Below are 25,730 nucleotides of genomic sequence, written 5' to 3' on the forward strand. Positions count from 1 at the left end.
AGGTTCAGGTGTTCCTTACTAAAGGCGGGTTCTTTAATAATTTGTTAATCAGTTGTATAATTTATCCTTAAGTATTTATTTAATAATTGACAATAGTTAAAAAAAACTTCAAATGTAATTATAACTGTAGATAAACGAATAGAAACACCAATAACTACATTTAACTGACTAAAATTAAGGAAACATTTCTAGATTATTATATAAATACTTAATATATAAATACGTTGCTCATCCCTGTCCTTGAGAATGGATTTACACAGCTATTCAACGCACGATGAATGCAGGGTAAAATATGAATGATATTTCAGTTATTGCAACACGTGATCAATTTAAAAACGTTCTAATAAAATGGTTCTAAAATTTGCATATTTTAAGATGAAATTGTAAACATGCACTTGATGAGTAAATTATTTAAGAAGACTTACTCAGGCAAAGAGTTTTCAATCAAGTATTGGGAAAAATATAATTATATTCTAATTATTTTCAGTTATTTAATCTTTCCCAATTGAGCCTCTGACATGGAGAGGTCGTGTTTAAAGATGATTTTGTTCCTCGCATTTGTGCGTCTACATATTGTGACCAGGGGTTAACAACGCTAAAAATTGTAAAACATGCATCACAAAAATTACAAGGAGTCTGAATTTGCGCGCTCCCAATAGGCTTTTTACTTTTGTCGACAACGACGTAACACCGGAATACGGTGCACGCGCGGTACGGAGCAGCAGGAGCAGTTGTCATGTGAATCAGCTGGGCCGAACTATAGGAAGGGGAAATCAATATCGCGGCTGGCTTTTTCCGAATTCACGGTAATGCATATTCTTAACACTCCCCGTTAGGCCTCGCAGATGACCGTCTTGGCGATCCAAGTCTTTCAATTTCCGCCGGCTTCGTGCGTTTCGTGACTCCTTTGCTCCAAGCAGCTAATAGCTAGCCTGGCTAGCAAGATAAGTTGGCACGCGTTTATGCCAGCGGGCTTCTCTCATTGTGAGCCTCTCTTTGTCCGCTCGTTTACTGGAATACTTTGGCAATAATTGCAATAGTGTTTATGTCACGAGGATTTCAAATGGAATTCCTTGCAGACAGTTCACACAGTCGCAAAGAGTAGTAGTTGTGGGCCTATGTATGTGTGTAGCCACCTTGGATGGTGGGACATTTAAATCCCAGCTCGGTTGTTCTCACAAGTTCGGAGAATGAGTGATTGGATCTTGTTTGTCTGTTTAATTGTATATTTATGGCCATGCAATTCCTGCTGAGTCTTCCGCGGTGAACGAGTGTTTTAAAATGAAGCAAAATAGTTATTTTATGAGCTAGCGAGCTGAGCTGTTTGCCTCAGCCATTGCTAGGAATCAAAACAAAATGTAGCTAGTCAGCTAGCTGAGCAGACAACAAAGATGAGTCGTGTCGTTTACACTTGGTCAGTGCTGAATAATAAACAGAACTTTACAGAGAAATGTAATTTAGTTACGTGCCATGATGTTAACTAATGGGCTTTTTTTATTACTGATGTGTCGACTGACGTGATGCACGCTTTATGGAGGTTACCACGTTAGGAGTGGGACAATGGCGAGCAATGTAAACAAAATGTAGCAACAGTTAATCTCATTCCAGAGCGATCGTTCAGTTCATCTTGAATATGTGTTAGATAAGAGCGTCTAGTCATGACTAGGCGACATGAGTGGATGTACGTCTAAAATCCACAGAAGTTGCAAGCGGGCACATTGCGTTTCTTTGTTTATGGTGGAATTGAATTCACTTTTGGGAGTGGGGTGGGCGGATGGAACAAATCCGAGAGGGTCCGGTTTGGCATGAGAGGATTTGAGGCATCAATCCACTTTATTGGAATCTCTACTGTCCCCTGCTGGTGAAAATGAATAGTGCATATGTACCTCATCAAGTGAAGGAAGCTCTTGTCCAGTCATGCACCGAAGGCTTGGTGTGCAAATAATTTTTGTATTTCATAATTCCTGAGAATATCTGGATGGTAAATGTCAACAACATTGATGTTGCATATTGCTTAAAATAGCCAAAATAATCTGCCAAATGGTCGATATTTGCAGATTGTTTTTTTTACTTATATGTACCTTAACCATTTACATCTGTACCATACCTTGTATCATTAAATAATAATAAGGAAATGTGTTGATGGACCTGTCATTTAAAACCAAGCAAATCTAAATTTTTACAAGCAATGCTTGGTTGAGCAATGCAAGTTCTCCTCCTTGAGAATTTAGCATTATTAATTTGAAAAGGCTACATACGATTCCTATACTGGATCTTGAAGCAGATAATGTTGTGACTGGTGACAGTTTTTATTGGATTTAATTTTTAATAAGGTTTTGAGTAAAATAGCAAAGTTTTAGATTTTCTCTAATCTTAATTTTACCGAGTGTTTACTCATCTGCCTTTTCCAACAGCTGACAGGGATGTTGTTTTTTTTAAATAGGTTCATCATGTTAAAACGAAATTTACTTTTTTATTACTGTTAGATGTTCAAGTTTATCTTGTTTTCAAATCTTAACATTTCCTCATACAAAAAGGAGGGCCTAGCAAGTGTACATAAAAATATTTTATAAATTAAGCATTTTTTTAAAAAAAGGGTCTGTGTTTTTAAATTTGGCTGTAGCAGTATAGTTAGTGCAAGAAAAGTAATGTGCAAAGATTTAGGCATTCAACTATTAAAGTGCTGCAAGTTGCAGAAGTATTTTACAGTGTCAACGTTCTAGTTAAACACTGCTTCGTGAAAAAAAAGGAAAAACAATATTGTGGAGTTAATAAATGTTTGGAACTCCCAAGTTTTGGTTTGTGAGACATTTATTTTCTTAACCCCATAGTCGACTTTTGGAACGTTCCGCCTGTAATGTTTTTATGTTGTATTTTTTTAACCCTAGCTTGCATCTGATGAGGCGTCAGGATGGCGGGAGCAGAGGTGTGCACCCCTGCAAACCCCAACTGCAAGATAATGACCTTCAGGCCCACAATGGAGGAATTCAAGGACTTCAACAAGTATCTAGTTTATATGGAGTCTCAGGGTGCGCAGCGCGCAGGTCTGGCCAAGGTATGAAAACTTGCCCGTTTCCTTTTCTTCTCCCCAAAAACAATCGTCCATCATTCTCTTTTTTTTTTCCCTCCTCCAGGTGATTCCTCCTAAAGGCTGGAAGCCTCGTCGTACCTATGACGACATAGACGATTTGATGATCGACGCTCCCATTCAGCAGATGGTGGCCGGCCAGTCAGGCCTTTTCACTCAGTACAACATTCAGAAGAAGCCACTCAGTGTGCAGGAGTTCAGGCGACTCGCCAACAGCGACATGTGAGAAAACTGACAAGCTTGTTCACATTTATTGTATTCATTGCACGTAGTTGATAGAGAGATGCTAGCCTGCTCTCTGAGTACTTCTGAGGAGCCCTTGAGCAAGGCACTGAAGCATTTGTCTCGCCTGCATGGCTGCATGTGTTTTTGTTAGTTTCACAGAAGACTTCAAATTTCCCATAGCAATGAATGTGAGTCTAAATGATTGTTTGTCTGCATGTGCCCTGCGATTGGTTGGCAACCAGTCATGGCTGTGCAGCACCAACTCACCCATAAGCTTAATGAGGACAAACTCGAAATAAACTTGAGGGATAAAATAATAATTCTTGCACCGTATAATAATATAATTGGTGCAGCAATTTGCTACCACTTTTAATGATTTTCTTATCAGTTTGTCATTAATAGCATAAGTAAATGTAATGATTTTATTTATCAAAGTGTTTTCAACAAAGCTTCCTGAGGTGAGTTTTTTATTCTGTGATCATTGTGTTGTCAGTTAAAGTATTCCCCCCCCCACAGGTACTGTACGCCTCGTTACCTGAACTATGAAGATCTCGAACGGAAGTACTGGAAGAACCTCACGTTTGTTTCGCCCATATATGGTGCTGATGTCGGCGGCAGTCTCTACGATGAGGTAGGCGAAATTATTTGGAAATAGAAATGTAGTAATCCCACATTGGCACATTTACAGTACTGATGAGTTCATTTAAATGTATTTAAATGACAACATAAAAGTCATCATACACTCTTGAAGTGAGCCGTATCACATCGAATCGTAATCCCACTGTGTCGAATCAAACCGAATCGGTCCACTTTCAAATCGATCACATATCGAGAACCATATCAAATAATTTTTTTTGTGGACATGCACACCCCTAAAATCAAACAATTTTTGCATTTTTTATTTTCAATTTCCACTGTGTTGAATCTTGTAGGATGTGGAGGAATGGAACATTGGGCACCTGAACTCAATTTTGGATGTCATCGAGGAGGACTGCGGTGTGTCAATCCAGGGTGTCAACACTCCATATCTCTACTTTGGCATGTGGAAAACGACTTTCTCTTGGCACACAGAAGATATGGACCTCTACAGCATCAACTACCTTCACTTTGGCGAGCCCAAGTCCTGGTTAGTGTGTGTTTTATTTGCAGTGGATGGACAAATTAAAAAACACGCCGTACAAAAGAATGCCTCTCGTTCAGCATTACCACACACTTTACAACCAAGTGGACACTTTTCCAACCCTAACAACAAAATGTAGCCCACTTCAATTTGCCCAACCACTTACTTAAAGCCTTTGGGGGTAGCCACAATGCTCGTTATATTTTTCTTTTTTCTTTTCTTTTCTTATTGATCTTTCAAAGCGATTATTTTAACGCAGCAAATGCTTGTTTAATTCTGTCAAGTAAATAAAAGTACGCCATTAAATTCAAATAGAGCCACTAATCAAACTACAAAAGGCCAATGCAGCTTAGGTTAGGTTGATACAATGTTCTAAATAACTATTGATCAGGCCGCTGCTCTTTGCTCAGGCAGAAACATTGGGTCATTGTGTGTCGGAAGGTTTTGTAAGTAATGATCATTTCACTTGTGACTTTCCCTGTTATATATTTATGGTATTTTATTTTAATAATCCACCATCATAGAACTTGCTTGGATGTATATGCGATCCTGTTTTTTTTTTTTTTTAATAATATTTAGGTCGCTCCCCTGCAAAAAGTGACGTTTAGGTACATTAGATATGATGCACGGCATTTCTACATCACTGCAAAATACAACATCAATAAACAATACAATACAATCTCTAACTAGCAATCAAATGTGACTTCTTGAGCATTAATTTAACTAGTCATTTAATTATACTCATGTAACATTTAAACCTAAATTATAGATAATGTTTAGCGGGAACACTGCGCATGTCTACGTTTTTCTGCAGGTTTTAAAGAGACATGGTTTTGTATGATGAAGTAAATGCTCAAGAAAAGATTGCACGTGGTGGTTGAGGAAGAATTAAAAAAAACCAAAAATCTTTGTCAGCATGTCTCTCTTTCTGGGGCCCGGAGGGAGTTCGGCTCATTAGCACTATAGGCTCTACAACTGTGGAGAGATCTGTGTGACTTGGGCACGTACGCACATACACACACCCACGCTGCATCATCTCAGGATGGGGGGCAGTTAAAGATGCTCGCCTCACAAGCGCTCCTTTTACACTATCCCATGATGTCTTGACTGAGTTTCCTGTGTCACTTCTGTTAAGATGACATGACGACAGATATCCAACACAACTATAAACAATTTTCTCCACTTTCCACTAGATGGCAGTCTTTCTCCTTTTCTACTGTCTATCGCGCATGCTCTAAAAATGTGTCAAATATTTCGTGTTTTTTTTAAATTCACAATTGATTCTCTGTCTGTCTTTTGCCTGATAGGTATGCCATTCCCCCTGAGCATGGGAAGAGACTGGAACGTTTGGCCACTGGTAAATTTTTATTTGAATCCTACTTTATAGGTTACGCATCTTAGATAATTAAGTGAAGACTGAATAACAGTTTGACTACCTTTAAACAATAGAAAAAAACTGTCGTGTCAAAATTGCAATGCGTGTATTTTGGTTCATTTTGAAAAGTGATAAATTGATATTAAAATTAAAAAAAATGAACAAGTGGTAACTGCTCTGAAATCCAAATGTCAATTTAAAATGTATTTTAAAAACTGGCACAGCATTTTTTTCAAGTAAAGCTCTTAGTCTTTTAATTTTAAGCCTGTGTGGGTTTGTGTGTGTGTTATCAGGTTTCTTTCCAAATAGCTTCAAGGGATGTGAAGCGTTTCTCCGTCACAAGATGACGCTAATCTCACCCTTTGTGCTGAAGAAGTATGGCATTCCCTTTGATAAGGTGAAAATTACTCTCCTTACCACTCCTTTGTTGCCATTAAAATTATTATTGTTTTGGAATTTTAAAAAACAGCTTTTCTTGCCCATGAAATTAGCCGTGCCTATTTTGGCAGAGTGCAGATATCGGCATTGGTTTTATTTTCATTCATATTGTATGTATCATTTCCTTTCAATTTTCATTAAAAAGAAAAAGTATTAGTTTTTTTTTTTTTTTGCACACCTCTTACTATTTCCTACTCCCAATTTCAAACTTTCAGATAACGCAGGAGGCTGGAGAGTTCATGATCACCTTCCCCTACGGCTATCACGCCGGCTTCAATCATGGTTTCAATTGTGCTGAGTCGACCAACTTTGCAACTATACGGTGGATAGAATATGGAAAAAATGCCACACAGGTATCAAAATCTGCTACGATTACCATTGAACTGCAGTTGTTAGATTTCTTTTGTGCTTTATTCAATGCCCTAAGATGCCACAAAATGGTACCAAAACCTTGCTAGTTGTCAATTGTTTTTTTAAAAAAAAAAATTAATTAATTAAATAATTTTGTAATATATTTTTAAACATGTTAACATTATATGCTCAACTGAGAGATGATGTTTTTTTTTCCTTTGTAAGGAAAGTTACGGGGAGTTCTCATTGCATAATGTTTTTGCTCTGCTGAGTGGATATTTTGTAAGAGGAATGTTCGAAGATGAGCTTAAAATAAATATAATATTTTCATATCATAGTTTGTGCTATATACATGGTTTAAATTGTAAGTAGAGGCACAACCATGTTTTTGGGGAGGTGAACTTTTATTATGATTGAACAGCCTGCATCCGTTTCTGAAATGATCTTTTTTTGTTCCTCAGTACAGTTGTTTGCATTTGTTTATTTAAGCCAACAACAAAGAATCTCTTGTTGCAGAAACAGTCTTTATTTATGTTAGGTGAAATGGAGTTTGAAAAAAAAAAAGAGCTATTATGGTGTAATGCAGAAAAATGCTGCACTAGTTTGAGAGGTTTTTTTTCTCTTATATGAAGCAAAATTAATGTATTTCCTTCTTTCCACACCTGTAGTGTACTTGCAGTAAGGATATGGTCAAAATATCAATGGAGCCTTTTGTAAAGAGATTTCAGCCCGACCGCTATGCCAACTGGATGCTTGGCAAAGATTCTGCGCCCATCGACCACACACTGGCTACTCCCAGCACAACACCCGAGTTGCAAAGCTGGTTACATCGGCGCTGCAGGACAAAATCCGCCAATAAAAGGTATTGTTCTCTTTTTCACTGGTTACTTTTGGTATTTGTGTGATGCTGTATTTTTTTTCCCTCCTGTCTCTCCTCTTACATGTTGTTTTGATTGCTCAAACAGTGGCGGCCACTCTCGAATGCGCTTAAAACGTCTCCGAACCACAGAGGAACCTGTTGACCTCGATGACAGTTCTCTGTGCAATAGCAAGAGGAAAGGCCTGTGTTGTCCGCCTGGGCCGAAAGTGCGACGGCCGGCAGAGGAATCGCCCTGCAAATCAGAAAAGGCAGAGGAGGAGAAACATGGAAGAAGGGAGACGAGACAAAGCCACAACTCTCTTCAACTTTCTGGTAAGACTTTCTAGATGTTTTCAATTTTGAGTTTATCACACCAAAATTTATCACAGTTTCCCAGCGATGTGTTGACATTATTACAGATTAATTTTGTGCAACCAACTTTACATCTACAGGTCGCTGCAGGCAGATGTGTGTAGTCAAGGTAAACCGAGTAGAGGGCAACACTTTTGGTTTCTCTAACCTGGAGCTCCCAAACTCCCAGTCCAGTTCCAGTCCGTCCCCGGCCTCCTCAGCAAAGCACGATCTGAAGGCAGAAACTGACACTCATAGTGACACTCAAGTCCCCCCAAAGCCTGAGATCAATCACAGGACTTCTGAAGGACTCAGAGATTGGTTTGAGCCATCTCAAATGCACCTAGCAACGAACACGCCACCCTCGGAACCTCAAGACCTCTTAAATTCTCAGGACTGTTCTACCAGGGACCCTCCTATGGAGAGCACCACACTCGCATCCTCTTACCACACAACAAGCACCTCCACTGAGACAGAGACGGGCTTGTGTCCGCTTGCTTCCGATGCTCAGACAACAAATTTATTGAGTACAGGAGACACTTCAAGCCCGGAACCAAACACCAACGACAACATGGACAAAGCATCTGGAATTTGTGCCGACACAACTGTTAATCCAGAGTTAGCAATCACTTTAGACCAAAAACATATCCACTCACAAAGCACTACAGAAGTAGATGATGATTCAGAACCTAAGCCAGCAGAGGGAGGTTGTTGCACATCATGTGACCCTCCGCCCACACCGAGCCATGACTGTGTGTTAGAAAACAACAGTTGTGAGCAAAGTATTTCCCCCCCTTTGCTACAAAGGAGTGCCGTGGATATGCCACACCTCACTCCAGAGCCAGCAGACGCATTTGGAGTCAGTTCTCTACCCCCTGTACTGACCCAAGAGATGCCCTCCCTTACCCCAGCTGACGATGGGCTACCTGACACCTCAAAATCTTGCTCGTACTCGCACCAGTTTGCACCGGTGCTCCAGCGGGAGATGCCAGGAGGTTCTCCATCCTCCCATGGCGTTAAACAGGAAGAGACTAATTTACAGATCTCCAAAGAATCTTCTCATGCAGAACCAATCCATCACTGGCATTTGGATTCTGCAGATAATTTTCACAGCACAGCAATTCCAAGGTTAGAAACTGATCTGGCTCATCTATCCGGTATTGAAATTCATAAAACATCTGATTGTGTTCACGAAGGTCTTTTAATGTCTGAAAGTGGTGCTGAAAAGCAGACGGTGGTTGGAAATATTGGAGAGAAGGAGGTCTCCCACCAGCTAGCACAAAGCGTTGCACCCCTAATAGAGCAACATTCCACTTTAGCCGCGTTAGCAACGAGTAGTCACTCCAAAAACCAAGATCCAACAGACATTACATTAAGTCAAACCAGCGTTGGCCCGCATGAGCCTGGCACCCCAAACAATAATCCCTCGTCACCCTATGTCGCAAAGCACCATTACCCCGAATTAGAACTTGACTCTGGTTCACACTGTACATCCCCGAGCCCACACACAGAGCCTAAATATGACTCCAGCAGCATTTGGACGAACTTCAACACAGAGGGCCCTGCTGTGCTCATCCAAAACCTCCAACCGGAACCTTCCTGCGACTTCACCCATGACCCCATACCATACGCTGTGTGGACTGAACCCCAGTGCAAAGAGGTCACACATCTGGAGGACACCGAAGAAGAATTGCGTGAGAGCCAAGAATCGGACGCCGGACCTCTAACTTGGGCTCAGCTGGAGCCCACCTCACTACTGTCAGTCACTGCCGCAGAGGATGCGGAGTTCTGTGGAGATGAAGGGGAATCCGACGGGGCCCTCTCACCGAGCGGCGAGCTAGGAAGACGGATACGGTCTTCTGTAGGTGCTGTGTTACCTTCGGTGATGGGAGAAGGCGAGCAGGGTGGGACGTCTGATATGGAGGAAGACGAGTCCGATGAGGATGATGAGCAGCAAAGCAGCGCCAGCGACGAGAGCAGCAGTGACTCATCTGACGCGGAGGAAAGTGATCCATGCAACTACGAGTGTGATGAATCAGGCTTGGAACCAGGGGAGGTTTGTGCTGTGAGTGTTTTAGCAACCTTTTTAAGTCCTCTGACACAAAATGTGTACATCTACTGATTGCCATCCACCTTCTCACTCCCGCCAGTACCCTGCTTTGTCAGTCAAGAGGACCACAAAGAGCTGGCGTCACCCACTGAGGAAACCCACTGCCAGGGCTGTACCCACTGCGGTCAAACATCAGGCCGTCAGTGACGATGGTCAGTATGCTCACACGTAAAGTTCATGGAGAGGTTTTGCAGCGGCATGTAAGCCAAGAAGCTCGTCTCACTCTTAATGTGTGGTTTGTGTTGAATAGCATGTGGTACCAAACCAGAAACCATGATCATTTGGCTCCTTTGGTTCATTGCAGTGAGCCGGAAGACAAGTTGGATTTGATGACCCAAAATGATTATTCAACATCAACAACATAATGGCGCACGTCATTTCCTTTGTTTAGGTAGTGAGGCTATCAAGAAAATTACCTCAGTTGCGAACAGCCTTTGTCTTAATGCGGTGAACAAGAAATCAAAGTAATGCCAGGTAGCATTTGTGTTGCTTTTTACAACCTCTGAACCATTTCCCTGCTTGCCTCTCCCCATTTTTCACATTTATGTCTCCCCAAATGATCCCTCTGACGTCAATGTGTGCATTAAGCAAAAAAAGATTTACTTCTATGTCCCATTATAATAAAATACCCTTGTGATATATACTCCATTTGTTTCCATGGTTTGGAAGCCGAAGGGCCCGAGATGATAACCGTGAATGCACATATGCACTCAATATCATCCCTCATCTCCATGTTAGTGTTGAAGAATTAATCATTTAGCCGCCGTCGTCTCTGTTTATACCCGCGCGACTTTTTTTTATTTTTTATTTTTTACTCTGAAATTACCACAACTGACAAGCCTGTTTTATGATGACATTGGAAGCTGTTTGTCATTTTCTTTCTCATACAGGTTCTTGTCTGGACATATTTGTCAGCAGCAAAAGTGATGGCTTGTTATTTAGCAGAAAAACTGTTTAGACTTTTTTTTTTTTTTATATATAACAAAACGAAGTCGCTGTCTGAAACTTAATAGCCAAATACTCACACAATGATCAATATCCATGTGCCCAGATCTAGAGCCCCCTGAATTAAGCCTCGCAGATGAGGATGATGAGCCTGAGATAGAAGCGTGGGCGAGGCCGCTGATCTACCTGTGGCAAAACAGGAAGAGCTGCTTCACAGCGGAGAGGGAATACAATGCTCATGCCGCCACCATGGAGCCGCATTGTGCTGTATGCACACTCTTTATGCCCTACTATCAGGTGAGCGGGTGGTGAGCTCAAAATTTACTCATGATTTGTGTGCATGTCTGTCCATTATCATGCGCATTGATTGCAAGATGGCCACTATGCATTAACACACCTTAAATATAGCTGCTCTCTGACTTGTATTCACTTAGCTGATCATAGCAGAATCAATACCCAGAGATCACTTTGTGTCAAACTGAATGGTCCCCACCCCCCCAAACCCCATTCGGAAGGGTTTTATTTTACAGAGGAAGTTCTATATCCTCTTTAATCGATTTTCGCCCTTTTTAAAGCATAGGTGTATATTTTTATGTTGTAATGACTAACTCACTAATTATCGACTCACAGCTCATTGGAGCCCATAAGAAACTTTTTTTTAGTAGTATTAAATAGACCAAAATAAAGCGTTTGCTTCCTCTCCTCAAACTTGAGCTTGCAAAAAAGACGTCATGAATTGGCACACCGTATTGAGGGTTTATCTATTCAACTGTAGAAGGCATCAGGCATTTATTTGTGAAAAGGCTGTTAATTTGTCAAAATGCAAATTTTTCTTTCAACCATTTGATCACAAATATATTCCAATGCAATATGTATTATAATATTACATATAAAATATATTTTTTGGGATGTATTACTGTATTTATATAGCGAAATATTGTGTTTACCATGATCAAGAAATAATTGTATGAATGTGTCAAAAATTAATGGATGACAAAAGGTAGCAAGGGAAATTATAGCTACCTGTTGGCTCCAGATCACGCCTTTATTTGAGGTTTTGTGTGGATGACGCATTTCATGGAGGAATTCAGGCATGCCGATATTAGAGTGGAAGCCACTTTGTCAATTATGTCAATTCTAATTAGAACCAACCTGTTAGATCACTTGTTGACACGATTCATGCCAATCAAATTTTTGTCAAGCCTTTGTTGATGAAGAATTAATGAATTAGGATTTATCCATATAACATGCTACAACTCAAATGGTGGCTGTCTGAATCATAATTTGCATCTTAGTCATCACATCAGTGACAATCACATTTTCGTGATCTTATAATTGTTCCCATTATTGCCATTTGCTAAAATAACATTTTACTATAAAAATAGAGGGAAATAGTTCATGATCCACCACTCCTAAGGTTGTTTCATACTGTTTTTTTTTTTTATCCTAGGGAGAAGACAAAGCAGAGGACGGTTGCACAAAAACAGTAGAAGACACATCAGAATCTTCGTCTTCCAAGGAGGATTCTGCGCATCGTTACCGGGGTCCGAGGAAATCCAAGCCCCTGATACCAGAAATCTGCTTTTCCTTCAGAGAGCAAAACTGCCCACCAACTCCCACCAATCCTCTGCTGCAGGACGATGGCACCTCCCCTCTGCTCTCCTGCCAGGGATGTTGCCTACAAGTACATGCAAGTATGTATGTGCAGTATTCTCCTATTTCGATAATGTAACTCGAAGAATGACACTGGAAATTCTCAGGTAAACTCTGGTGCTTTGAATACAGTTAAAAGTTTCAAGACTTAGTGTGTTTGCCACCTACTCTACTTGGACACATTGTTATTTGGTTTCTCCATCTTCTGCTGCTTAGAGGGTCAGTGGGTTTAAGCTCTGAATCATTTCTTCTCAAAATTCCACCCCCGCTCTGAGGATTAAAAGTATATTATTTCCCTAGTCAACGGAACGAGGTTGCATCCTCTGTCTGCGCCTCCCGTGCTTCCTGCCCAAAAGCTCCAAGTCAGATCCAGAAGCCTTCGCACGCTCTGTGGGAGACCCCCCGAGTCTCTCTGTACCCGATGTTGAAACATAGACACAAGGAACAGTACATTATTCAAATCCTTCATTCATGCACTTTAACTGCCATCCCAATTCGTCCTCGAATCCACACACATTCTTCCAAAATCTTAAGCTCTTATTTGATCAGTGCAAGCGCACACACACACACGCACACACTTTTAAGACCCATAAATGTTGGTCCTCGGCCTCGAATCCCCCTTACCTAAAAAAATGACACAGCTTATCCTTAAGTCGCTTTCAATCCCTGCCGTGCCAACTAGTGTTGATCCCTTCATGTTTTATCCTGGAGGGTGTAGGTGTTACTTATGCGGTGTGTCTGTGTGTAGCTCACCACTGCACTCTGTGTATTCTACACATGTTAAGTTGCTCCACATGCGCGCGGTTAAAGTGTGGGACTGTATTCTGCGTCATTCGAGACTGATGACAAAACCACAAGTTTGCTTTCAAGACCATCGGCAAGGACGAGTTGAAGCATCTTTCGCTCTCTGTTGTTATTTGATCTCCGGGAAGGAAAGAGAGGTGAGACTGAATGTTATGCATGGTTTGGTGATGGATAGCCCAGCAAAAGAACAGAGACATACAGTCATACACAAACTTTCTTACGAAAAGCCTCCCTCCTAACGTGAATGTCCAAATCCTCTCTTGTGGTTGAATTTGAAGGAGATTCTTGCTTGGAATAGAATCACATTTGCTTACATTTTTGTATTCAAAATATTTCTTCTTTTCGACCACCAGCACTGATTTTGTTTCATGACACATTTGTTCTGTTATGTCTAACCAAGGACATTGATAAAAAAATGAAAGAAAACAACATTCGCACAAAGTGGCTGCTTTCATATTGTTTGTTTTTTGCTGTCAATCAGCCCTGCCATATGGTTTAGAAAGACCCAACTGCACAAAAGGAAGCATAATCTCTGTCCCGCATGCCGCTGCGGGTTGGCGTTTGGGGTTGGGAGACACATCGGCGTGTAGTCTTGTCATGCAAAGAGCTCTGATATGTAAATCACAATATATCAGACAACCGACAAGGGGACAGAAAGGTTTAGATCGATCCAAGAACCTCTTTAATTAGCGTTTGACAACACTATTCTAGGACACTGGTTAAACCTTAATTAGTTATTAAAAAAAAAAATGAAAATCACCCATAAGAAATAAATTAAATTGCATGAACCCTTTCCTTTCAGCTCCCTTTTTCACTTCATCACAAAACCTTAATGTGTTTAAGTGTGTTAAGTAACCCTTAAACCAAGGGGTGGGCAAACCTTTTGATTGGCGGGCCACAATGAAAATTTGACAGAGGGGGCCGGACCAGGAACAGATGGATGGTGTGTTTCGGTAACCTCACCTCATCACAAAGGAAAAAAATACATTTAATTTTAAATGAAAATGAACAAAAGCATTACAATAATATATATGTCTTTGAAAAACCACAGTATTTAGAAAATAAAACATTAACAAGGTTGATTCATTTAATTTTTTTCAAGTTCGGCGGGCCGGATTAAAACATTTAATGGTCCGCTTGTGGCCCCCGGGCCGTAGTTTGCCCACGCCTGCCTTAAACATTCAGTTATCCAATTAATATCCTAATATCTTAAAACAATAAAAACACTTGAACAAATAATGAACAATGTGTAGTGTCAAACCACACAGATATGAAAATTTAGCCCCTAATGTGGAAGTATATAATTACAAGTGGAGTTTTGTAGAGTATCATTATAGAATCGGATCAATTTACCGTCCAACATGAGCATGAAGCTGTTATTCTAATGCAAAATGACCACATAAAGTTGGCTTAACTTGCACCAACATTCTCTCAATTAAATGCCATCGAGCCACAATCCCCCTGAGGCTACCATGCTTTGCCCCCCCCCCCCTGCATAGAGCAATACCTGTTCAAAGTCTTAGGGAAACAATGTCTTATTTTGTTCTGTCAGTGTGTCTGGCAATTGATTTCCTATTCCCTAACAAGTGCTTAGTCCTTTGTAAAAGACTCACCCAACTCTGCTTTTAAAGAGTTTTCCCCCTCCATTCTCCACTTGGAAACAGAAAAGTGAGTTAGTCAGGAGCAAAAGAAAGTGCGGACACGGAAAAAAGAAAAGGGCCATAAGGGCATTACAAAGGCAGATTAGTTGGCGTTATTGCTGCTTCCCAACGGCCTTCTCCTGAGTGTCGTGTTCTAAAAACATTGGAGGGAATTTAGCTGTCTGGAAGCCTTATATTCAACTTTGTGGCGTGACATTGTTTGTCCTTAGCCAAGTGCAAATTGAGGAGAGTCTTTCGGGAAATCCCGAGAAATTATATATAACAGCTCTACAGCCTCTTTCACAGGAATATTGACTCAGTAAATATCGCATGGGTTGTATATTTTGGAGCACATTTTTTAAAATAATTTTTTTAACACTTTGTTTAGGTTGCTATGGCGTTGCAGCAGATAAAATAATTTTTTTAACACTTTGTTTAGGTTGCTATGGCGTTGCAGCAGATGACGCCAGCGCCCAATGGTCCTGTGATCGCTGTGCGGAGGGCATCTTCACAGCAGTAAGTGTGTTTAACTCATTACCTACCAGCCGAGTTAAAAAAAAAAAAAAAAAAGGATCTTTGACGTCTTTAGCCGTCAATGGCAGTAAATGAGCTAACAGCAACACTTTGTTGACACAGTGTTTTTTTTTTAGCCATTTTATTTTTTCACTTGAGATTTCTAAACCTCTTGTCATCATGCTAGCCTTTCTTTTCACAGAGATGTTGCGAGGTGTTTATTCTGTGTGCTACCTGACAAAATAAGCCTTAAATCACTGCGAGTGCACCTTTTTTGATATGAGCTGAAGAAAAGAAGCTAACTCTTTCCCTTTTGAAAGTGAAACATCCTTTTCAGCATGGTAAACCCCCCGACGAGCCACACTTGAAAGCAGCCTGGTTAAAACCTTCTTTTGCTTTCTCCTCTCTCTTAATGTTTCCTCAGGAATGCTATTTGTGTAACCTCAGAGGCGGAGCACTGAAGAAAACCCAAAATGACAAGTGAGACGAGCTTTGGTTCTGTGATTAGCTCCGCAAACTGATCTCTGATCCCCGAGCACGGACACAATAAGTGTTCAAGTGTCTTAATCATACCAGTGTATTAATTTGTTTGTGTTGTGCGTAGATGGGCCCACATCATGTGTGCAGTCGCACTGCCGGAGGCGAGGTTCACCAACGAAGCCAAGCGGGGTCCAATTGACACGAGTAGGATCCCCATGCAGCGATACAAACTGGTGAGGCTCTCACTCGCATACACGAACCGAGCGCTGGAATTCCCCAGGTCCTTAAGGACAGGCTTGGTTTAATTAATGAAGTGTTCACAGCTCCAATTAACGACGTGAGACGAACATGCCCGCAATCAAAGCGAGATAATTAACCACTGGTGGGTGCGAGCGTGGCTTGTGTTAGTGCAAATGTCCGTAAGTGTGTGTGGGTGCGCTTGCATTTGCTGCGGGTGTATGTGTGTTTGCTTAATGAGAGAGCCGCAGTGTGTCTCAACTGACTTGACATGTTGCCACCGTAGTTAGCCCTGCGCTCCAGGCGGCATGATAGCTCAACACAAAGAAAAGAAGTGGTGAGGTCCTTCCTCAGTTCAAGTGGATAACCAAGATGAACCCTGCCTGCTCATTTCGGCTTGGATTAGAGTCTCAGAAGGGAGAGTTATCGTATATAAAGATCATTTTAAGGTTGTAAGTGCAATTGTGCAATTAAAAAACAAAAACAAAAGAGCATGCTGAATCTCTGTTCACATGAATACATTCAATAATGGAACGTAATGAGATTGGCTCGCAGAAGGCAGGAAGATCACTGGACATGTTTTGCTATACAAATAATAACTCTATAGTGTGAAGCTTTTGTTTATTAGTAGATGAAAAATATTATCGGAGTAAAGCAGTTTAATTTTGTTTATTCACAAACAACTTTAGTTGGCAATAATACTGATACATTTGCTCACTCTTTACCTTTTTATTTATTAAAATTATTCTGAAAAAAATTATAAAATGCTTTCAATTAAGAAATTAATTAATTAAGCATTGTCTACTCATTTTAGGTGGTTGCTAAAAAGAGAACAGCAATGGTAGCACTAACGCTTACTGTGTTCACAATGCCACGTGATTCAAACTCAACTAATCATAATTTAAAGAGAACATTCAAACAACGATTGGTGCATACAAAGTGCTCCACATGGATAAAAATCATACAAGTCATGCAATAACAAAGACAGTGAAAACAAATTAAAAACACAAACACAGCAGACAACATAAAACAATGCACAGTCTCATGCTGAGTCGAAAGCCAAATAATAAAAATGTGTTTTAAGACCTGTTTTAAAAAATGGACAGAGAGGGGGCTCGCTTAACATTTAATGGGCGATCATTTCAAAGGGAGGGACTGGCAACAGAAAAAGCACAATCCCTTCTGAGCCTACGCTTCGTCGTCGGTAGCTCCAATAGCATCTGGTCCACTGACCGGAGGCACCGGGCAGGTGTGAAGGGGTGGAGAAGCTCAGAGAGGTAAGGTGGGGTGAGGTCATTTGAGGATTTCAAAACAAATAAAAAATTTGTAAAGTGAACTTTAGTGTACAGGCGACCAGAAGGGAAGCTAAAATTAATTATGAATTATTATTATTCAAGGAATTATGTGCACCCTCCTAGGGGACGAGCTGCAGTACTTTGGACCAACTGGAAACACTTGACTCCAAAATAAAGAGCATAACACTTGATTTAGGAAAAAGTCGATCAACTCAGTTTTGTGTCAACCACAAAAATTGGTAAAAATAAAAATGCATTCCTAAAACTTTTTGGGGTAATTTTTTTTGGTTTTGTTAATTTTTTGCGGCACCCGGAACCAATGTTTAGCTACTTTCGCATCTATGCGCAGAAATTTGTTGCTGCAGATGCTGTCTTCGGAAACACAATGCATATGAAGATGAAGATTCCTCTAGTCTGTGGTCACTTTAGACTGGGAAAAAAAAGAAAAAACATGATTTTTCATATTTCTCCAAAGTGGAGCTTGGAGACTTGAACACGGGAATGTGAAGGCTGCTTAATTTCCAGACTTAATGCACAGTGGTTCGACCATGATTCAATGGAAAAACAAAACAACAACAAAGGAACTGTACAGTCAGTATCAACATTTGCCGCAAATACCAATGCCCCGTTTTGAGCGCAAAAGCGACGACAAGCATGTATCACATCAACAGGAATCTGTTCTTTTAAGGCCACATCACGACATACCGTTTCATCATTAAATCTTGTCAAATTATCGATGTTATACCTTTCTTTTGTTGAGTCTGTTCATTCTAAATCCTCCCATGGATTTTGAGGCCAGCACTGGACCCGTTGCCCCTGTAGCGCCCCACCACATTCATAATTTACTCAAACACAACACACACACTCACAGGAGCGAACCCGCACACATCCATAATTTACTGTGGGAATGTTCTTAACGCATGACTCAACACAACCACCCGAATACACCCCAGAGAGGGCGCAGGCATTGCGCAAAGTGGGTTAGGCTCCTCTGTGAAGGCACAAACATTAGATGTTAATGTTCTCACACAACTTTGAGGTCTCATGCACATTGTTTTTCCAACAATTACTTCGCGCCGATACACAGCTGCTCCGAGACAAATACGGCCTCTTACAAGGCACGTCATTGGTTGCACGCCAGTCACCATCTTGTCACGCTGGCTTCAATAGGTAAACGAGACGCTCCGGCCGGCACTTCAGCGCATTAGCACACAGCCGTCCATAATGGAGGAGGTGTGGGAAAAGGCCTCGGGAAATGTAGGCCAAGTTAGTCATCAAGCAAACACGAAGCGGACGGCCTTCTGTTCAGTAATAGATGTGGCGCTTCGGTAAGAAAAACGCAGAAAGGTGAAGCTTTTGTTCAAAACATTCAGAAAAGCTTTTTGGTCTACCGTTTACAAAGAGAGGTTTTTTTCGGGTCTTCTTTCGGGATGTAGCACCTTTTGATCCTCAGATGATGGCTAGAAGGCAAAGGTCGCCTGGCTGGCTGGAATGGTTACCTGAAATCAACACTCTTGAATGATGACGAGAAGAACAATATCATGCATTGTTATATTATTATAGCATGACAAATTCCTTTCAACTCCGCATATATAGTACTTTCTTCCGGTTGCGCAATATCATGTATGATTGGTGGATAGATTGAATTTGGGACGAGTTAAATTATGATATATGATGGCTTTTATGCAGGTTCTGGCTTCCCCCAAATAATTAGTGATCGATTTCTTTTAACTTAGTCGCGTTTGTTGGCTTCTTCCATTTCCAATTCCATCACTCCAAACTTTATTTAGCAATTGCCGTGCGCTCCCAAGTGTTCCATGGTAGAAACATCAGGGCAACCGAAAGCGTCGAAACGGCGTTAAAACACAGACGTCGCCATCACTGTTATGCAGGTTTGCAAACTGCCCGCGGAAACGGGATTTAGTTCTGGCTAGTTATTATCAGATGAAAATTGAATTGGAAGATTAATGAAAGACATTTACAATGAATGGAATGGCTTCTTTTTTTGGTCTCTTAATGCTTGAAACAATAAAAATGTGAATTAGTATTTAATTTGATAAAATAGAGAGCAAAATATGCTAAGTATATATTTTTCTTATTTGTGTGTTATGTGTTTGCGATCATTATCTTTGTCCTGTGTTGTAATGTGTGGTTAAAAACAAAAAAAAACTGGCAAAAATCTGCCAACTGTGCTCACCACTCACTCGGCGTGCTGTCCAGATTTATCGTAATTGCATTATTTCCTATTGGAGCTATTGTGACGAATGTTCAACAAATTTTTTCTGCATCATGTTCAGAGTTTGCGTTTCCTTGTCCTGTTTTATCTACTGGCATGCAGAACATTGACCCTGATCGTGTAACTTCATCAATTCAATCAAGTGACGTGATGCATCATTAGAGAAGCCACATTTACATATTTACTCGCCAGTTAACTCATTCAATACCATTGACGGATAAATACGTCAAAATCCATTTTTTTTTTTACTGGGCTGGGTGTGAATGAGTTAATTCCCATTTGGCGCCTCAACTCCACGGACTTCAAGTGTATATCAGGTATTTTTAATTTATTGTCAACACATGCATATATATATAAGGGTTCTTTGGAAATAAATTAATTAATGAGTAATTACACGGGATATGAAAATGCAGCTCAAGGCGCAGCAACCACGGCTTGTAGTTGGTCGTGAAAGAAATGGACTGAGAAGGGATGCATATGAACAGACGCAGCCAGTCAGGCTATTGGCAGGATGTCGTCATTTTTTCCCCCCGTAGTGGGAGAGCGGATGATTGGAGAAGAGCGGAAACTACCATAGCGACGGGTTTGGACTTGATGGGCTGTTTGGTGTACGAATGTTGCCAGTAGGTGCGAGTGTGTTTGTGCGCATCTGCACGGTGGCAGCGTTTGTGTGCATAAACATTCCTGTGCCGGATGGTTGCGGTGACCGCAGATGATGTCATCTGATTGCTCTTATTTGGGGCTTTCCTTCGATTGTAACGCTGGAACAAGACGTTTGTGTGGACAGCATTGCCGCTTGACTCACTTCTCCTCTATTTGTTTATGTACGCTGTGGTTTAAAATGACGTGAGCGATTCGAGGCACGACCGCAAGCTGACTCATTTTATTGTCTTTTAATTTGTTGTTTCTGTTGCTCATTCTTGAGCACTCTGGACTGAAATGCAAAGCAGGCATTTAAGACCAACCCGAAGACCGCATTGTTGATTATGTTTAGGTGCAACACAAGGAACCAATGACAAGAGTTTCAGATAAAACCGAGGAGATGTTTTGCTCCAGTTGTGTAAGCTGAATTTAATTTAAGAATAAGTTATGTTCCGTTTGACTGTCAGTCAGGTTTGTAGAAAGTACCATCAATGATCCAACTTAGGTTTGTTTTGCCAAAAAAAAAAAAATCTGTCTTGTTTGGAGGAACACATTCAGATTTTGATCATTGTAACATACAAACATTCCCCTGCACGCATTAATTTGTATCTTGGTCATACACGTGTTATTAATAATTTAAAAACAATTTTAATATAGTAAGATGCAACAGTCCTGGGCCACCAAATTATGAATCTCGCCAAATGATTTTCTTTTTTTTATTCACATTCTGTCTGGAAAGCACAAAAATATTTGACATTTTCATAATTTTATTTTGGTAAATATTCAAAGTGCAAATTTCCTTAGTCCTTTGTCATTTGCTCCCCCCTCCACAAGGTGTTGTCGAAGTCTATTATATATGTTTAGCATTATGTTGCAGTCAGTAGTACTCCTATTGAAACATGTCTTGAAAAAATTTTCAGGTGGCCTCAGACTTGAGCACGTTACTTAAAATTTGACGCTGAGTTAGGACTATTTTTTTTTTATTGTGTGACCTTGTGCCTGTTCTCTTTTCATGGCATATACGATAAATAAAGATCTGGTCTGTTTGAGTCACAGTCTGGTGTTGACAGCGTGCTGTGGTCTGTGTGTGTTCACAGAAGTGCATCTATTGTCGTAAGCGCTGGGCGGGAAAGCGGCAGGCAGGTGCGTGCATCCAGTGCTCGTGTGGCCGGTGTCCCACTTCTTTTCATGTGACCTGTGGCCATGCCGCTGGGGTTGTCATGGAGCCTGACGATTGGCCGTATGTGGTGTCAATCACCTGCCATAGACACCAGTCGCGGAGCTCTTCGGCTGTAAGTTGTCGGACAGCTGTTACTTGCTGCTCGTTTATCACGGGCGTGGCAACGCAAACCTCATTCAGTAGCCTGATCAACTGTTAACATTAAATGGGGAAACGCATCGGGATATTGGTTTATGATAGCTAAAGGGAGTGAAAATGTAAGAATAATATAGAATTGGTCAGCTTTAAAAATTCAGATTTTTTTTTTGGGGGGGCAATTGAAGGGAAATTCAAAAATATTTACACTGAATTCATTTTCATGTGATTTATCTCTGAGGATCATTTCACTCAAATGGACACCAAGAACAATGTCATTTTTTGGCTTACTGTAACTTAAATGAAAACTAGTGTCGATCCCTTAAATGCAAATGAGTAGAATAGTAGCGTTATCGAACCTAACTTTTTGATTTATAAATGATTTCCACTAATCGCTTCTTTTTGTTCCTTCTTTATTAGAAACAGCGGGCGTCACAAGCGTCCATCTCGCTTGGCCAGACAGTCATCTCCAAGCATAAGAACCTGCGCTACTACAGCTCCAAGGTCACGCAGATCACCTCCCAGATGTTCTACGAGGTCATGTTTGATGACGGCTCCTTCTCCAATGATACCTACCCAGAGGACATCGTGGTGAGGATGTGCTTAATTAAGTCCACATCGGAAAGATTCACTTGCTCTTGCTACAAATCTATAGATGATTCTCCCAAAAATAATAAAGGGAGACATCTCGCAGGAGATCTCTGGTTGCATGTAGCCTCCGATTAGGAACAGGGGTTGGGGGGAAAAAAAACCTCCATTGAAAGCTACATAAGCGGTGTCTGTCATTAAATACGGGAAATAATTTGCCAACTGTCCAATGCAGTAGTTTGAAGGTTATTGATCATTTAAATCAATGAAGAGTAAGCCATGTAATGCTTAATATTTGTTATCCATGTATTTTTGTTGTTTTTATATTGTTGATACTTGTCAAGTTCAGTGCTATTTAAAAAAAAAAAAAAAAAAAAAATTGAAAATCAATTTTCATGTACTTGGACAAAAATCAGCATTAGATCGGAACTGGGCAGCTGGCCTGGATTGTTAATCCAACCTTAAAAATTCTGAGGGGATTTGAACTCTGAAATTGTGTTTGACTTTAGGAGGTTATTGCTAGACATTTGACTTGAAATTTCCACTACAGGTTCCATTGCGTAAAGGATTGAAATGGACAATTGTAGTGAATTCTCACGCCCGTCTAACCCCGAACATCTCACACATGCGCCCCTTTTCAGTCAAATGTTCGTGCATCTTATAGCGTGCACTCGCAGAGACTGACTGGTACTTGTCTGTATTTTTAGAGCAGGGATTGTGCCAACTTGGGTCCTCCTGAAGTCGGTGAAGCCGTTCAGGTGAAGTGGCCCGATGGACTCTTCTATGGTGCCAAATATTTGGGATCCAACGTGTCCTACATGTGTCAGGTATGATGCACACAAGTGACCCACTAACACACTTACCTTCCTCCTCTTTCGTCCTCCGCAAATGCAAAAGTTGTGTCTCGCATGGAGTCGAGGGAGTGCCTGCGAACTAGTTGAACTCCCTCGACATCGGTGCCATCGTGACTCCGTCAACGTTTTCAGGTCCATGTGAGAATAGCTGTAGGGAGAGAAAAGACACCAGACGCTGCAGCTAGAAGTGAAAGTGCTAAAGCCACCGTGCTAGCGAGCGCTGATGGGAAGAGAGAGCCGAGGATGAGAAGGATGTGACGACGTGCATTATTCAAACTCGCTGAAATATTCACCAGGCTCAGAGTCATGCGGCCCCCCACTTAAAGCTTTATTTAGTCCAGCTGGGCGTCAAACGTTAGCTCTGCACTAATGCATCCGTGACGCACTCGCTCACATAAGTTGAGATCCGTTCAAAGAAGTTAGTTTAAGGACTTTTCTTTTCAGTGCCACATTTTTCTTTTTCACCTCTCACTCGGTCACCACTGAATGACTGCTTCGTTATTTGTGTGCATCGGCTTGTGTGTGTCAGGTGGAGTTTGAGGACGGTTCTCAGGTGCTGGCAAAAAGGGATGACGTCTATACATTGGACGAAGACCTGCCTAAAAAGGTGAAGCGCCGACTTGTAAGTATTATACTTCCACTGTGTGACATCATGCAGTTGAACCTGTGGCGTCAATCACAATACAGTTTTAGTTTTGACTCCTCCTCAGTTACAATTGGAACTAGAACAATTAATCAAGTTCCAATCAACATTGCAAAGTAATAGAATGAGATTTTCCCATTGCAAAAAAATAAAAACCTCTGCTTCATTTTGGTTGTTCAGTACCCTTTTTTTAAAAATACACAAATACTTATTTTATGTTGATTGTAGGACTGTCAATAGAAATTTAGAATTATCCAAGAATATTCTCCACAAAATAAGTTAACATATCTTTGCACATCATTGCAAATAAGACAGATTTTTTGAAAGTTATTGTAAATTAGCTCAAAAGTCAATTAATAGTAAATTTGTAAATTAATTGTCACAAAAAAAAAAACACAGTGAATGGTGCAACGACTCTCGACTGTCACAGAGAGCGCATGCACTGACACATGCATGCATGACTTTGGCCTGCTTATTTTCCAAATTCTCTGCTCCATTTTCACTATTAAAAGCCACTTGCATTATTCACTCCCATAGCTCCACCTCCAGTCGTCATAGTAACAACAGCCAGCCTACCATTGTATATGCGGCAGGCAAGAGTTACTCACTTGCATGAGACCGACATGTCAAGTTATCAGGCAGCTGGCACCCGTTTTTGAAATATGAAAAAAAAAAAATGCATAGTATGTTTCATTTGTTATTTCCGTTGGGGAAAATGAATTCTCGCAGTTGAGGAGCAGACTGTGTTTGACCTCAGAGGTTCCACTGTATTTTTTTGTTTGAAGACATGACAGGTTAATTAAAGCTTCCTTTGCATATCTTCCATTGCCAGTCCACAGCCTCCAGTATGCGTTTCCAGGACGCCTTCTTCACCACGCAAGGGGAGAGGAAACGTCAGCGAACTCCTAATTCTCGCTTCCAAAAGGACTATGTGGCCCTGCCGGACCTCCGTGCCACTGCCAAAAGCACATGGGAGCTACACAAAGGGAAAGAAAAGTGACGGGGGCCTGACAGAGACAAATGAATGCACTGAGGTCACAGTGGAAGCATACAGTGTGAGTGTTTAGCGTGTGTGCTTGCGATGATATTTTTTGGACTGTAAATGATTTCCTTGTGACCAGCGATGGGGGCAGAAAGAGAGAGAGAGAGGGGGGGGGGGTTGACTTCTCTGGACTTTCACAAATACATTTGTAAATTCTACATCAATGATTGTTCGAGGAGCGTTGTGATTGGCCAGTTGGACTTCACGGAAAGGGTTACTTGAGGATTTCATCTCCTCAGTTGCCTCCTTGTGCTTTCACATCCGTCAGGGAGAAAAAAAACAACAAGCGTACTGTGACTTTCCATTTGTCACACAAGTTTTTCTTTTTACATGAGAAATGTAAAACGGTTTTCCTAAACAGCTTGCCCATGGTAGGTTTTTGGAGGTCTGCTATTTTGAAGTTTTGATTTTGATCATTTCTGCACCTTGCTTGTAGTTTTTCCCTCGTGCGTCACCGTCTCCCCCCCCCCCTGCATGTTTAACACTGTCGCCTAGCTGCGCCACCATGGCTTCCTCTCTGCTCGTTAGTCACTTCAATATGCTTTAATGGTTCCGTGCCGATTTGATCATGATGAAAATACATGCGCATTGAGATTATGAATTAAAAAAAACAAAACACAGTGATTGTTCTTGACAGACAGGAAGCCATGCGTGCGTGTGCCTGATTAAACGTGAAATGCTACTCCGTTGAATGAAATTCACTGTTGAAATTATTTAAATTTGTATTTATTTTTGTGCTTGCTATAGTTGAACTATTGCTAACTGCTGTAAGGAAAGCAAAATAAAATGTTTTTTTAATTGCCAATGAATGTGCCATTTTTTTGGGAACTTGAACCAAGGTGATAGCAGGGCAAGGAAAAACTTTTTTACCTTCTTGATCAGCGCATTAACTCACAGCCGTTGAAGACTTTCACATTTGTACAGAA

At 40.9% G+C, this 25,730-nt stretch overlaps 1 protein-coding gene across 4 annotated transcripts; it reads left to right on the top strand.

Moving 5' to 3' along the window:
- Positions 1–658: 658 nt before the first annotated feature.
- kdm4c (lysine (K)-specific demethylase 4C) lies at positions 659–25,609 on the top strand. Of its 4 annotated transcripts, none has more exons than XM_088302424.1 (22): positions 659–806; positions 2,889–3,055; positions 3,135–3,310; positions 3,830–3,944; positions 4,246–4,439; positions 5,741–5,790; positions 6,102–6,205; positions 6,462–6,599; positions 7,266–7,459; positions 7,563–7,789; positions 7,909–9,872; positions 9,958–10,069; positions 10,969–11,159; positions 12,313–12,556; positions 15,399–15,475; positions 15,897–15,952; positions 16,077–16,185; positions 21,460–21,654; positions 22,098–22,268; positions 22,973–23,092; positions 23,649–23,741; positions 24,595–25,609. In XM_088302424.1, the coding sequence occupies exons 2-22, from the start codon at positions 2,912–2,914 to the stop codon at positions 24,760–24,762; spliced, it is 4,842 nt and encodes a 1,613-aa protein (XP_088158550.1). In that variant the 5' UTR covers positions 659–806; positions 2,889–2,911; the 3' UTR covers positions 24,763–25,609. The 4 variants fall into 4 exon arrangements, with proteins under 4 accessions (XP_088158550.1, XP_088158552.1, XP_088158551.1 ...); XM_088302426.1 differs by having other exon boundaries at positions 23,649–23,726; XM_088302425.1 differs by having other exon boundaries at positions 7,909–9,863.
- The last annotated feature ends 121 nt before the right edge of the window (positions 25,610–25,730 follow it).

This window comes from Idiotropiscis lumnitzeri, chromosome 8, assembly GCF_059441095.1.
Source record: "Idiotropiscis lumnitzeri isolate Australia: NSW breed Sydney's pygmy pipehorse chromosome 8, RoL_Ilum_1.0, whole genome shotgun sequence".
Lineage (NCBI taxonomy): Eukaryota > Metazoa > Chordata > Actinopteri > Syngnathiformes > Syngnathidae > Idiotropiscis > Idiotropiscis lumnitzeri.